At 44.2% G+C, this 15,285-nt stretch overlaps 1 protein-coding gene across 24 annotated transcripts in view; it reads left to right on the forward strand.

The window, feature by feature from the left end:
• Ralgps1 (Ral GEF with PH domain and SH3 binding motif 1) overlaps positions 1 to 15,285 on the forward strand; it is a 246,469-nt gene that overhangs the window by 101,342 nt on the left and 129,842 nt on the right. For all 24 annotated transcript variants that reach the window (XR_013438308.1, XR_013438309.1, XR_013438310.1 and 21 more), the window contains one exon: positions 13,826 to 13,952. Coding sequence is in view for 21 of the 24 variants with exons in the window: in XM_078048253.1 (XP_077904379.1) it covers positions 13,826 to 13,952 (127 nt within the window). In the remaining 3 variants the exon portion in view is untranslated. The remainder of the gene's footprint in view (positions 1 to 13,825; positions 13,953 to 15,285) is intronic.

Raw genomic sequence — 15,285 nt, forward strand, 5'->3', positions numbered from 1 at the left:
TAAAAATACTTTAAAAATATCTCAGTCCTCTTTATTCTCCTTTGCTTGGCACAGCGCCTGGCATGGGGGAAGTAATTGCTATTTCCATAGCTCATTAGCATTCACCTCCTGGCCCGCCTGGTCCAGGTCTCTCGCAGCCACAAAGCCCAAGCCTTTCAAGACCTGTTTATGTCCCACAGAACTGATGGAAACTGTATGGAATTGTCAGATGTGCTTCTACAACTCATTTCCGACCTTCCTTCTGCCAATCTATGGGGCTAGGCTCTGTTTCCTACTTGGCTGGTTTAGGGGCCTTTAAAATACTTAAGGATTATGTTGGAGGTGACCAGAAATAAGCCTTGTTTCTTTAAATTTCAGCTTTCCATAGATCTAGTCCTAGCAGAGTAGGGCAAAAAGCATTAGCCTCGAGTCTAAAAACGAGGTCTGTGTTCAGGCAGCATTCGAGCCCTGGCTCCTGTGGGCTCTTTTTCCCATCTCTACTTGGGAAACTTGGTTTAGGTTAGTGGTTTTCTGTCAGTGCTTTGTGGAGCCCTAGGGATCCTCAGAATTGCCATGAGTGCCATCAGGGGCTCAGGGGGAGGAGAAAGGGTGCCAAGCAGGCAGCTCGGGTGCTGTTTCCACTAGAGCCCTGTTTGTGTTTTTTATGTATTGGGCTCCTGGATGAATTGCAACTGAGCAATGGCTTTGGAGGTCAAAAGCAAGTTTGGAAGCCACTGTTCTCTGCAGCAACTGCCAACCCTGTGACTCCAAGTACATCTGAGCAATGAGGCTTTTTTTTTTTAAAGTTGCTTCAAGATTCTTCTTCAAAGTATGTCATCTTCTACACTTACTGTTATTGTTTCTTGGACTCCTAAGGGCTATGCAAGGACTCAGAGGGCTGAGTTTTGAATCTTCTCATGTGTAGAGTCCCAACTGTCAGCAATACTGTAAATGGGACCCCTACAAACTAGTCAGCGAGGGCAGAGTGAGTGAATCAGCACCAGTGACCAGGGCTGGCTAAAGTCCCTGCACAAAGATGTGACCTACTCAGGGACAGGCAGGACCCATCAATGAAGCTGTGGATCATATTCTCCAAAGGGTGTCTACTGCCAGGACTGTGGGGCAGCATCAGGTCAGAAGGACGCCTAGGGCTGCTCTGTTTAGCCTGATGAGTACTGCTCAGGGCGGCTGCGTCTTCACAGCTGTTGATGGGTCTTTGAGGCAATGAAAATAGACCTCCCATTGTTCCTTCAGAGTCCTAGAATGCAATACCCACCCAGGACCCCCTGAAGCAGGGCCCTTCACCTGGCTCCCCTCCAGGCCTCATGGGCCAGCCACTCTTCCTCACAGATTTGGCAGAATAAAAACACGTGGCAGCCACTGCCCTACATGCTCTAACTTATTTTAACTCCTTTATTCTCAACAGCTACCCGTGGAGACAGGTACAGCTTTACTCTCATTCACAAGGAGGAAATAGAAGCACAGTGAGGTGGAGCAATTTCTTCAGAGCCCCACAACCAAGTGGCAGAGCTGGGATCAAAGCTTTGCAGTCTGGTTCCAGAGTCCTTGCACACAACCACCAAAATCCACTGATCTGAGCAAGCACAATTCCAACCTATCACCTGTCACTCTAAATAAAAGCAGGAACTTTATATATATAAACTTTTATTTTATTTACTTATATGTGGTACTGAGAATCGAACCCATGCCTCACACGTGCCGGCAAGTGCCATACCTCAGCCCCTAAGAGTAGGAACTTTTTGAATTTTTTAAAAAATATTTATTTTTTAGTAGTTGGACACAATATCTTTATTTTTTTAATTTATTTTTATATGATGCTGAGGATCGAACCCAGGGCTTCACACATGCTAGGTGAGTGCTCTACTGCTGAGCCACAATCCCAGCCCTTTAAATTTTTAATTTAAAAAATTTTCTCCTCTGTCAGAAATCCTGTGTTAGGAACTTTGGAGATGAGTGGACTGTCAGCACTCCCCAGGCCATCAGGCTTCTGTCTTTGCTGTGGCTGCTGCTTGCTGGTATCTGGCCACTGCATTGCAGCAGAAAGGGAAGTCAGAGGAGGGCTAGTGGGGTCAGGGGGGACATGCAGCTGGAGAGCTGCAGGCAGACCTTGAAGGCTTCCTTATCAAGTGCTTTTTTGGTTTATCAAGTTACTCCTTGGTTTATCCAAGCTATGGCTTCTGTTGCTGTTTACTCCTTACTCCCCTGGGATTGACTGTTGATTCTGTCACCTCTGGATTTAGCTGGCAGAACCAGGGAGATGCCTGGGATCTGAGGTCACCTTCACCAAGGAACAGGGAAGTCAGGACAACACATCCTGACTTTTTCTGAGAAATCTTCCCATTGTTTCCCAAGGACAGGGAGCTGGGCTGCTTCCCTAGTTACAGAGGCCGCTTAACCAGGGCAGAAGGTGGGAGGATGCAGCATTCTAGGAAATAGAGTGGTAACTGGAAAGCCTGGGGTCAGGGAGAGGGGAGAGGCAAGGCAGACTGTATAGATTACAGCCTGAGGGTTTTTATGTCATTCACTGTAGCCTTTTATTAGGTTGACTCCCCTCTTCCATCCACCTGTCCTGTTAATCCAAGGATAGCATTTGACACAGAACATTTGACCAAAATGCATTTGACACAGAACATTTGACCAAAATTTGACCAACAAGAGACCAAACTCATCTTACCCCTCTCAAATTGTCCCCAGCCCAGTGAAGTGGACAGCTCCCTGGTCTGTACTCTTGTGTACTGGCATGTGGTAGCACCCAGGTGGAGCATGTGTCTGTCTGCTCCATGGTTCTGTCTAAAGCCTGCCTCCTCCCTTGACTGCAGTCTTCTGTGATGATGTCTGATTTTTCTCTGTATCTCTGCCTGCCTACATGTGTTGTTTTGACTATATGTGCCCCCACCCCCTCCAAAGAGCTGTTTCATTTCTTACCTTGTCCCTTGAGCTGGGACTGGTAAGACCTCAGGGGCCTGCAGATCAGGGAGGAGCAGGAAGCTCTGGAGGGATGAGCTATAACAACCCAAAAGCCAGTGCTTTTATAGTCCTCATTTTACCAAGGAGGAAAACGAGTTCCCAGAGATGGAGTGATCTGTCTAAGATCCCAGAGCTAATGAATGCCAACACTATGGGATATAGCCCTGCTAGACCCCAGAGCCTGCATTTCCCCTGTGGGGGTGGCTTGTGATGGTGGGAAGTGTAAGGCAGTCAGGTTGGGCACTGGTAGGGATAAGCAGTCCCACACACTGCTTGGGAAGTAGCACTGGAGAAAAGAGCCTGGCACCTTGAGCTTTCTGAGCTGTCCCTGGGAGTTGCATTGAAATCCTAAGCATCTGGGGGACCTGGATGGAAGGTGGTTACAGGTATGAGAGGTGGCCTGGCACTTTGCTGCTTCTTGAATGGCCTCTAGTGAGGAGTCAGTTGGTCATCATCTAAGACAAGGCAGCCTATTGGCCTGTGCATGGCTGGCCTCTGAGTGCCAACAGCTGGGCGAGCTAGACAGGACAGAGACTGACACTGAGCATAGATCTGTAAGCAGTAGGACCTAATAAATGCATGACGGATATACAAACAGGAAGGGAGTCATAGCTAGCCTGGAAAAATGCAGGCAGGGAATGGTATATCCAAGCACTGGGGCTGCTTTGGAATATTGGCTGCCTCAAAGCCATGAAGTCTAAGCAAGAAGTTGCATCAGCCAGTTCTGATTTCCTGAGTACACATCACCTTGTGGCTGTTATTCATTCTGCAAATTAAATATTTATCAAATGCTGCCTCCATGCCAGGCCCTGAGCCTATGGCCAAGGCCTTACCCTCATGGGCTTTTACATAATTCAGGGAGAAAAAAACACATGTCTAGTCCAGCTGGCACAAGAAGTGATCAATAGGTGTTGGTTGAATGTGTGAAGGTAGTGAACAAGGAATGATGAGACAAGAATAAAAGCAATGCAGAGACTAAATGGGGAGGGGGTGTAGCTCAGTGGTTGGGCCCTTGCCTAACATGCATGGGGCCCTGGGTTCCATCCCCAGCACTGGAGGAGAAAAAAAGGTAAGTGTTGGTATGAGACTAAACAGGATGGCATGATGGAGAAGGACTGGATGTCAGCTTTAGCATGGGCATTCAGGGGAGGCCTCTCTGAGGTGAGATCCCATACCTCAAGGCCCGAAGGGCAAAAAGGAAGCAACCATAACAGGATGAGGGAGTGAGCCTTCCAGGCAGAGGGGCAGCCGGTGCAGAGGCCCACCATGGGAATGAGCTTGGAGTGACGGAGGAACCTGCAGGCCAGTGTTCCTGAGTCTCACTGTGCCAGGAGGAGGCTGGCGTGTGGGGCTGGTAGCCCTGGAGGAGTCAGATTCTGTTTCAAGGGCTTTAAGCAGACAGACATGAGCTAGTTTTACAGTGGCTCTAGGTTTTTGTTTTTAATCACTGTTGCTACTTCGTGGAAGATAGATTGGGAGGTAGGGGACTAGGAGTGAAAACCAGAGGCCTTGTCTGGAGGTGAGGGCTTAGTCCAGGAACCAAGTAACCTTGACCGGGACAGGAGCAGTAGTAGATGCAGAGAGAAATAGACTGGTGCAGGATGCGTTCTAAGGAGAAGGTTCCAAGAGGTGCCATGGTGGAGACATTGAGATGAGGAGACGAAAGGTCACTGGATGAGCAGCTGGCCAGTGACCACTTATTTCTGAGTGACCAGTGGGCAGAGAATTCCTGGCATGTGGGTAGTCTTAGCCACGTGTTCCATGGGCCACACACACTGTGCACACATGTAAACACCTGCTGTGGCTGCTTGTGCTTGTGTGCAGAGTGATTCACTGTTTCCTACTGAGTTGCCCCAGAGAGTTTGACTCATTTGCAGCAGCAAAGTGAAAATTGAAAAAAAAGTCCTTGACATGGAAGAAATCAGCACTGATGGTCAAGAGGCCTGGTCTTGGGTAGTGGCCTAGGAAAGGAACATCTTGGGACCAAGGCTCACTCTCAGCATCCTGGAGCACTACAGGTCAGAGGGTAGTTCCTTCTACCAATAGAATGCATGAAATTATCCTGGGCAGGCATTCACACTTTTTTGGATCTCAGCATCTTTCATTCAGGAGGTGCCTCTGCTCCCTGTGTGGGTGGCAGCACCTGGCAGCTGCTCTCTGACACAGCTGAAGTGGGAAGACTGAGTTATGGACATCTCTGAGCATTGACCCAGGGTGCGGGCAGAGCCAGGTGTGGAGATGAGGAGACAGCAGGCAGAGGAAGCCATTGTTAGCAGCCTGCAGGTATTCCTCAGGACCCCCTTGGGGACTGCTTCTCAGAGGTTCCGCATCATCACTCTGCTGACGATTGACTCTCATCTGCCTTGACATTGCCACAGGGCTGGACAGTGGTCTTTTCCTTCTTCCTGGGAAGTCCCTCTGCCTCAGCTTAATTGTCTTCTGCTGTTCTGATAGCTGCTCCTCCTGTGCTCATGGATGTGAAAGTTCAGCAAGGCCCTGACCTCAGTCTCCCTTCCCCACTTCATTTCCCTTCCCATGGTGAGCCCACCAGTGTGGGGATAGATGGCAGTCTATGCTGGGTTCACAAAATCTGACTATTCCAATAACTTAAAAAAAACAACAAAGAAAGCTCACAAACACAGAGAAGTACCTTTTCAATAATCCATGACTGCTCTCTAACCTTCAGGATCTGTGGAAAGAGAGAGCGCTGCTGGAATCCTTTATTCTTATATAGGGGACATACAAGGGGAGGTTCCATGAAACATTCTATCCCAAAAAGGGCGAAGGGGTAGGATTACAAGAGAACAGGTGAATGTAACTCAACCCCTGTGGGTGATGCCTACACCTGGAGCCACGCCTCATTATCCAAGCTGGGGTAGCAGCCAAGTTACTGTGACCTGGCACTGCTGTGCCAGACTGAAGGCAATAATTGGTCAGAACCCTGTACATCAGGACTTAAAGGTGTCTGCATCCAGGGCAGTTCCCGACAGGGAACTTCAGATGCCACCTGTCTGCCCTGATGGTGGCTGGCTCTGTGGTCCTAGCTCCAGCCTTTCTCCTGAGCCCAAGATCCACACTCCAGCTCCTGCTCCCCCACACCCTCTGCTTGCATGTTTCTTTGACACCTCACACTTGGCATGACTGAAATTGAACTCTGGCTTCCAGGAACGTGATGGAGGGCCAGAACACACTCTTCTCAGACTATATTTTGAACTTTCAGGCAATACAGTAGACAGAGCTGATAAGGAACAAGCCCTTCATTCCCTATCTTGTGTCCCAGCACATGGACACTATAAACACTGAAAAAAATATAACCAAGTTTAAAAACCAACAAGCAAAGCTACAGTAAAAGCCATTAAAAACCAACAAGCAAAGCTACAGTAAAAGCTAAGAAAGAAAAGTCACCATGTGCTAAAAATAAAGAATGCTCTCAGAGTTGGAACAGTGAGCAGAGCTAAGAGGAACCACTGTGGACAGGCCTTTGCAGCTAGGGCCTGGGATTTAATGCCTACTCAACCGGGAGAGTCCTGGTTTCAGGCCCCACACATACAGTAGGGTTGAAATGAAGCTGCCCACAGCAATCAGAGAACCTTCAGATGCCACCCATTAGACACGAGGTACAGCCCAGGGGAGCGCTAAGGAGAATCAGTGGGAAGAGTGACTTAGGAGAAATTGTCACCCCAGCTTGTACCTCATGAGGCTGTGGGGTCTGAACACACAGAATCTGCACTGGTGTAGCCACGAGGAAGCAAAGAAGGGCCTGGAATTTGAGCATGTGAGCTCGTACATCAGACGCCTGGGTCCAGCCCTGGGCCTGCCTCTTATGATATATAAGAAACCATTTAGAACCATGCCTGGTACATAGTAAGGGCGAGATGAGTATTAGCTGATGTTATTATTGCTCCTATAATTTTCAGCTCTTCTTGACTTTTCTCAAATGGACTGTGAGACAGGCCCTTTTATCTGTGACCTGAACTATCAACTTCAGCTCTGGGCCGTTTGTTTCTGGTCTTACTCTCTTAATTCACCCTCACAACTCTATTTGAGTGATCACGCTTAAAGAGCGCTGGAGCTTTCACACCATGGTTAAAGAGAGGTGTTAGTGTTCTCCTCACCTGCCCTGCTACTCCCATCTTGCTAATCAGAGGTGCCCCATGCCTCCTGATCCCCCAAAGCAGAGTGCTCCAGTACGACCACCTGACACCAATCTCTCTCTTCAGTCTTCCATTTCAGATTTCATTTTCCCACCTCCAGCATTTTGATGATGATTTTATTAGCCAGTTTTTAACCATATCATTTGTACTGTAACCCCATATTTTAGTGAGCAAAGGGAAGATATTGAATTTGAACAGGAGACTGTTGGTTATGTCCTGATGGGTGATCTGTGCATGTGGCACTTGGTGAAAGTTCATGAGTACGGAGTGTCTTAACTGAGCTCTAAGCATAAGAGAGGCATTTTGGGAAAGGCAGAAAATGCCAAAAAGGTTTCATACCTACTTCACACCTACTTCCTGATCCTAAAAAACAAACCATAAAACCTTTCAGTTGTGGCCAACTGAGCATCTGCTTCCACCAGCAACAGTAATTCAGAGCCCCCAGTCATGTGCGCAAGAGACGCAAGAGTTGGCCAGAGGAATTTCCTGTTAAAACATGGCCACAATCAACTCATTCTTCCCTTTTGATTAGTATTCACTGTTCATGCTTCTCAGCTTGTGATTGGCATGCTGTTTGCAAGTTGAGCTGAAGTATCTGGAAAAGTAGAATAAGCAGTCAACATAGTGGTCATGTGACTGAGCACTACAAGGCTGGGTCAATGCCAGATTTTGCCAAAAGGCAAGTTTCCATCCCTCCCCTACCTTTCCATTCTCATGCACAGCAACATAGCAACACAGCAACACTCGGCTACATTTTAGTCAAACTGCTGTTTCCCTTCCTGCATGGAGGGCTCTTACCCCCAGGGTTCTTCTCCCGCCTTCTCCAGCCTCTAGCCCTTCTTCAGTCCAATTCATGCTTATCAAAATCCTTCAAGACTCATTTTCAGCACTCCCTCTACCTAGAGTCCCCTTTTCCCATGACAGAGTTAGTTCCCAATCTCTAGAGCCCTCTGCTAGTGTTCTGGCCCTTCCTTGCCTTAGCTTGCCCTTTTCATCATCCAGCCAGATCCAACAAATGTAATGCAGATTTGGTGCCCAACTCTCCACCCACCAGCTCTAGACCCCTAATGGGAACTTGACAAATATATACGAGGGGATCAGTCTCACCCTCCCAGCTGTACTCTCAGGTATTATTGGAATATCTCCTGGGATTGCTATGTGGAATTTTTAACAATTAACAAAAATTATTGGGAATATATGATGAAAATTGTCCCATGAGATTATACATTATGTATGTGGGTATATGTGCATGTAATTGGTACATATGTATATCAGTGTACATGAAACTGTTCAAGGATAAGTTTTTAAAAGGTAAAATCATGATTCATACAATACAAAATGAATATCTGTCAAAGATTTTATTTATGTTATTAGTTAGAGAATTAGTAAGATATTTGCAAATATATCAAAAGAGAACCCAGACTATCATACTTTTATATTCAAGTAAGAAATGCTACAATAATGGGTTGGGGCTGTAGCTCAGTAGTACATCACTTTCCTCACATGTGTGAGGCACTGGGTTCGATCCTCAACACCCCCCAAAAATAAATAAAGATACTGTATGTTCATCTACAACTAAAAAAAAAATTTAAAAACAAGAACTGCTACAATAATTTTTAAAATGGAGCCATTTACATTATTGTATTTTATGCAAGTTAATATATGTCTATACAAGGTTTAAAATTGCCTAGGCAAAGACAAATATAAGCAGCCAGGATAACACCGAATTCTAAAGTTATAATTTTCTCTTAGGTACAATAGTCTACTGTTGCATCTGATAGTTTAATCAGATATGGGACTTTGTAGCTTTTTATTTTTGCTTTTTTGTGGGGGAATACCAGGGATCGAACTCATCCAAGCCCTGTTTTGTATTTTATTTAGAGACAGGGTTTCACAGAGTTGCTTAGTGCCTCACTTTTTCTGAGGCTGGCTTTGAACTCATGATCCTCCTGCTCGGCCTCCTGAGCTGCTGAGATTACAGGCATGTGCCATCATGCCCAGTTTGTACCTTTTTTTTTTTTTTTCCCCTAAAATTCGTGTATTTGAAGAGGTTTAAAAAAAAAAAAAAGGTCTTTAAAAAATGTTCCAGTTTCATCCCCTGTTGATTCCATACTTAGTCTGCTGAGTCCATCGGTCCATAGATTATCGACAGCACTAACAATTCTTTCCATCCCCACAGTAGACGCTGGAATTGAAAAAGAATTCTGAGCCCATTTTAACATATTTGGGGCAATAGGCTCTTTGCTGAAAAATATTTCTGTGTGTCAAGAAATGTTATTCTCTCAAGGCAAAGGAACAAGATACTGTGTTCTCATAAAGCAAATTTGAAGAAACATCTTCCCCTTCTATGGACAACTTCCAGATTTGAGCTACTTTACCAGAAAGGGCTGTGGGGTATGTTTCCTGAATAGTCAGATGACAAGCACCACACACAACGAGCGTGTTTCTAAAAGCAAGTATTTCATCAAGATTTGTGATCTTCTGGCTTTTGACCTTGTGGTTTATGAGTCCCATTTATCCCTTGGAATGCCTACTAGGAACCATGAAAATGATTTACAATCCATATGCAGGGGCTTCATTTTTACCCTGTAATTTTTACTTCATGTATGTAGTTAGAGCCCCTTTTCAGTCCTCATGTATGTTTTTGCTTTCTGCCTTTTTTGTAGATGTGTTACCTATTTCATTAATATTTGATGAAATAAGCTCTTAGGTTTTAGGTATCATTTCTCTAGGTTCAATGTTTAGCTTTGACAAATGTATACTAGGGGATCAGTTTTCTGATTTTCTCAATCTGATTCTCCTATCTTCCTCCTCTTTTCCTAGGCTCTTGAGCTGAACATTTAGTTTATCTTACTTGCTTAATTATAAAAGAGTTTAAAACTCAGAAATTTTCCTCTTGATACAATTTTGGCCTTATCACATAGCTCCACATAGTGTTTTCATTGTAGTTTCCAAATAGTCCATAATCTTGGCTCTTATTACCTCTTTTACCTAAGAAATTTCCAAGAGCTAGACTTCTAAGTTATCATTATTATCTTCCTCATTGATTTTTCATCCAAAAAATATTTTAGCAGTGCTTCCTCCTTATCAGGAGCCACATCAAACGCAGAGGATAGTGGAGCAAGTGTAACCAGCACACTCACTGGCCTTGTGGGACTTCTCACTTGCTGAGGAAATCATAAATGTAACCACACAATTAATTAAAATTTCAATAAACATGGACAAAGATCTCAGGGTGCCCAAGACTCCTAACTTTACTAGGAGGAAAGTTGCCTATTACATCCAGTGAACTTTTTCTTCATTTTATTTCCCTGCCTCTCTTCCTGAACATGAATGGTTTTAGTATCCGTTTGACTCTAGGCAAGCAAGTAATTTATTTTCATGTATGTAGTTCTGATGATTCTTTCCTGAGGCTTCCCATAAACTCTAAAATGTAAAGGACTCTCAATTCATATGAGGTTTGTAGTTTGTGGTTCTACTTGCAATAAAAGTTTAAAACACGTGTAAGTAAATGCTGTTTTCTTCTGAATCAACAAATCCTATATTTAAGAAAAACCTAAATCTTAAGCGAGTTTTTATCAACATAATATACACGCATTAATTTTAAACATCAGTACTGAAAGGCTCAGTGAAACAACCAGCCCTCCCTGCTCTCTGCATACCCGCTCGGCTCCCCGGAGGCAGCCACTTCCAGTTATTTAGTGGTTTCTTCTGGTAGTTTGTGCCACAAAAATGTACATCCCTCCCATGTGCATTTGCTACAAATTCTTGAGCCATGCGCTCTGGACAGTATCTGGTGACTTCTTCATAGGATTTATAGATGCTGGTTTAGTTCTCCAAACCATCTTCCTTCATTCTTTAAAAACAATCTCCATCATTGTGGTTAAAATTCTAGTTAACTCATTTTGTTAAAGGAATATTCAGTGTCTTAATGATTAGGAATGAGTGAGTATGTTTCACTGTGTACTCAAGTAATAAATTATGAATAACATGTCCTTTCTTAAATATTTTCATTTCCCTGGATATTCTAATTTCCTTTCAAAAAAATCATCTTACTATATCTTCCATCTACTTACTAGACATATACACAAACACGCAATCTTAAAAATATTTTACTTATTTTTATTTTATTTGTTATTTATCTTCCCCTCCCCCCACATGTGCTCTCATATCAGGTTTTCAAGAGAAAACCTGAGGGTGTCTTCTCCAGGGCTGCTGCAATGGGGACCAGTTGCTCCTAAGGCCTGCTGCTCATCCAGCATCCCAGAACCTCTTCACCACTCTTGGACTGAGTCCTGTGTCTCCTATATCCCATGTCTTCCTTTTCCTGGTTTACGCCTTCATCTCACTAGAGGAAATTCTTGGGCAGCTTTCATACACTTCATGGCAGATATTCAAGTCTGAATTTTTTGGTGGGTATTCTAGCAACCTATATAGTGCTCCTTGAGAAATCATTGCTGCCCCGAATCTCATTGGTAGGCACTGACTGGAGCAGATAAGTGAGGCTAACCAGATCTAGGCCTTCTGAATGCATCTGTGGGATGGTGGGAGGAGGACACACAGAAGACAGGCCTGCTTCCTCTGAGGTGCTATGGGTATGGGTAATGGGGAGACTGGTAGGTAGCTGAACACGACAGTCATCCAGCTGGGACCAGAGAACCAGCGGTGTGGATGCTGGAAGCCTGTGTGTCTCAGCTGCATTTGTATGAGCACAGAATCAGGGTTTGTCTGACTATTGGATGAATATGGATGATGCCAAATAAGTCAGTGGGGTTCTAGATTCCATTAATAAAATAAATAAATAAGTAAAAGACCTCCTGAACAAGGGAGCTGAGAGGCCTCCTGAACTTCACCGGGAGCAGTGCACACTAGGTTTGTGGTTCGGCTTTGGGTATATGTTGTTCATTTGGCAAACTTTTTATCCAGATTGTTCATGTTAAATGCTGCCTCCTTTCACAGTTCTCCTTGACACTTCCCTTGCCCAAATTCATTTATTATTTTCTGAGTCTTTAGTCTCTATTTACTCACTTCCATGTGTTTTTTTATTTTTTTATTTTTAATGTCTCACTTCTCTGTTGAGTCAAGTTTCCTAACAATTCTTGGACAAGCCACTTAATCCTTGTGATTATGAACCTGAACCAGAAGCGATTGTCTTGGCTCCCTCTTTGTCTCTGAGCTGTGTAAAGCTCAGATGAGTTGTATATTATATGCTTTAGAAACAGCAAATGGGGTGGTGTTATTTCCTGTCCATTTTTTACTATAATAAATAACAGCCTCAAATTAACAAGCCAGTTAGGCAGCCGTTTTTCCTAGCATCTGTGCCGTGTCCCCACCCTGATGTGTCCTGAATTTCTCAGTGGGAGGAAAAAAGCTTGCTTCTCAATCTCTAATTTCTTTAGTACTTGAAAGGCAGCTTATTCTGCCTTTCCTCTGTGAAGTCCATAGGCTTTCTGGATCATGTGCAGTGGGCTATCCCATGGCTACACCCTCTGTGGCTCCAGCTGCTGAGGATGGAGGAATTGGGCAGGGCCTGCTCAGAACAGCCTTGGGCTCCCTGATGCACCAGTCCTAGCCTAGGAGCTGCACTGCTTCCCCTGGTGTTGGGCAGTCACAGTTATACTTCTCTCTGCTGCATTATGAGGCTTTTGAACACTGGCCTACTTCAGTCTGATGGTCATGGTGGGTGTATTGGTTCAGGTCGTTGTACCAAGTTTGGCCAAGGATGCACCAAGCCTGGGGTCTGCTTCATTTACATTCCTGTATTTATCAATTGACCTCCAATTCCAGAAGCTCTGAGCCTTGGAAGATAGACTTGAGGGATCTCCCAGGATCAGCTATGCTTTGCCAAAGCCAGCCCTCCCCAAGTAGCCCTGCCCCAGCACTAGACTCTCAGCATAGGCTGCTTTCCTACAAGCCTTTGTATTTGAAGAGGCTTGTTGCCATTTCCTGGCACTGGCCCTTGACTTGGGCCACTCAGGAACCACAACGGGAGACCTTAGCACCAAATCTTGAATACCAGGAGTTTATGTCTCTACTCCTTTCCAAAAAGCACTAGCTTTACAGAGCAGAGGTCTTAGTCACCAAGGAGATTGCTTCCCTAATCTTTGGCTGTGGGTAACTGCTCATATTGTGTTGCATAATGAGGTCACCCCTTAGATGACTGCTTATAGAAAAGAAGTTTGTCTTCTTTTGATCAAATCACCATGCCCAGTGTAAATATGACAGAAGCAGATGCTGGGGACTGTGGAGGAGACAGCCTGAGTTGGAGCACTGCCCTGGCTGTGTTCTTGTGGCTTGTGCATGGAGTCATGTGCAAGTTCAGTTCATGGGGCTTTGTGCTGTTTGAGATGTGGAGGGAGAGTACATAGCTGTGAAACAACTCTTCTGGTAAACTTGAGCAGTTTGCTTCACTCTCTAAGCCCCTTTCTGGTGCAGGGTCTATCTTGTAGAGCAGTGGACTAGGTGGATTTAGAAGGTATCTTTCAAGTGTGAGATTCTGGGAAGACAGGAAGACTATGGCTGTGAGAGTTTCTACCTCTGTGTGAAATGTCATTTTAATCTTTAGCTGTGCCCAGGTTTGGCACCTGACAGCCATACTCTTTAGGATGTGTCCTTTTTGTTCTTTGTGACAGCTGTCCTCTCCCTTCAGTTTCTTCTGGCTTCTTTTCTCTCTCTCATCCTCTATCATTTCTTCTCATTTCCAGCTTTTGAATCGAAAAGACAAGACTACCTTTGAGAAATTGGACTATCTGATGTCTAAAGAAGATAATTACAAGCGGACACGGGAATATATCCGAAGCCTAAAGATGGTGCCCAGTATTCCCTATCTAGGTAGGAGTTTGAATTGGCTTATTATTATTTTTTTTAGAAACATGCTCAGTGCCAAATAAGATATTTTTATAGTTTCTAGTTGAAAAATTTCCAGGAAGTAGCAGGGAGCATGGATAAAGAGGCAATTGGTTGGCTCCTTGGGTTGGAACAGGCTGTTGATACTTCCAGGGATGGGAACCTTGATGAGGGGAGAAAAGAGGGACTTTCTGCTTTTTATATGTGTGATCTTTGAACCCCAGGCTCCTAGGCTGCAACCCAGACATCCACAGTGATGATAGTAGAACTCCTACTGGTTCATCCACGTTGCTCCCAGACTTGAGAGCAAACCCTCTGTTCCGGTTCTCTGTTCTTAATTCTCTATTTCTTAAGAGTTGTACAAACAAATTTATAGCAACAATTATTTATTTTTCTGGTTAGAAAATAATACGTGTTTACTATAAGGAATTAGGAAGAGAAGAAAGTTAATATTCTTTAACTCACCTAGAGAGACTTTGCTCCTTTTCTAATCATTCCTTTGGGCATTTACAAAATCAGTAGAGTTATTATCTACATTTCAATACTTTGGCTTAGCCTCATCAGATGGATGGATTTGTCAAACTTGAATCTACTGCTGGTATTAACCATGTAAGTTATTTCTACATTTTCCATGAATACCTTATTGCAAAAACTTGCTATATACAGTTATGATTATTACTTTGTAATAAATTCCCAGAAGTGTGATTACTAGGTCAAAACTTATGCAAAAATTTATGCCTTTGGGGGCTGGGGCTATAGTTCAGCGGTACAGTGCTTGCTTAGCACTTGTGAGGCCCTGGGTTTGATCCTCAGCACCACATACAAATGAATAAATAGAATAAAGGTATTTTTAAAAAGGCATGCCTTTTCAAAATGCTCTCCAGACAGCTTGTATCAGTTTAAACTTTTTTTTTTTTTTTTTTGAACTGGGGATTAAACTTAGGGGCACGCAACCACTGAACCACATCCCCAATCCTACTTTGTATTTTATTTAGAGCCAGAGTCTCACTGAGTTGCTCAGTACCTATTGTTGCTGAGGCTGGCTTTGAACTCCTGATCCTCTTGCCTCATCCTCCCTAGCTACTGGGATTATAGGCGTGTGCCACCGTGCCCAGCTACATTTTTATTAGAAGAGGGTGAAATTGCTTTTCTCCCACATGTACAAATACTGTATGTTTTCTTTTAGTTATAAATGGACACAATGTCTTTACTTTATTTACTTATTTTTATGTGGTGCTAAGGATTGAACCTTATACATGAGCCTTACACATGCTAGGCAAGCACTCTACCACTGAGCCACAACCTTAGCCTCTCCTTC

The sequence above is a fragment of the Ictidomys tridecemlineatus genome, chromosome 4, assembly GCF_052094955.1.
Source record: "Ictidomys tridecemlineatus isolate mIctTri1 chromosome 4, mIctTri1.hap1, whole genome shotgun sequence".
NCBI classification, from domain to species: domain Eukaryota; kingdom Metazoa; phylum Chordata; class Mammalia; order Rodentia; family Sciuridae; genus Ictidomys; species Ictidomys tridecemlineatus.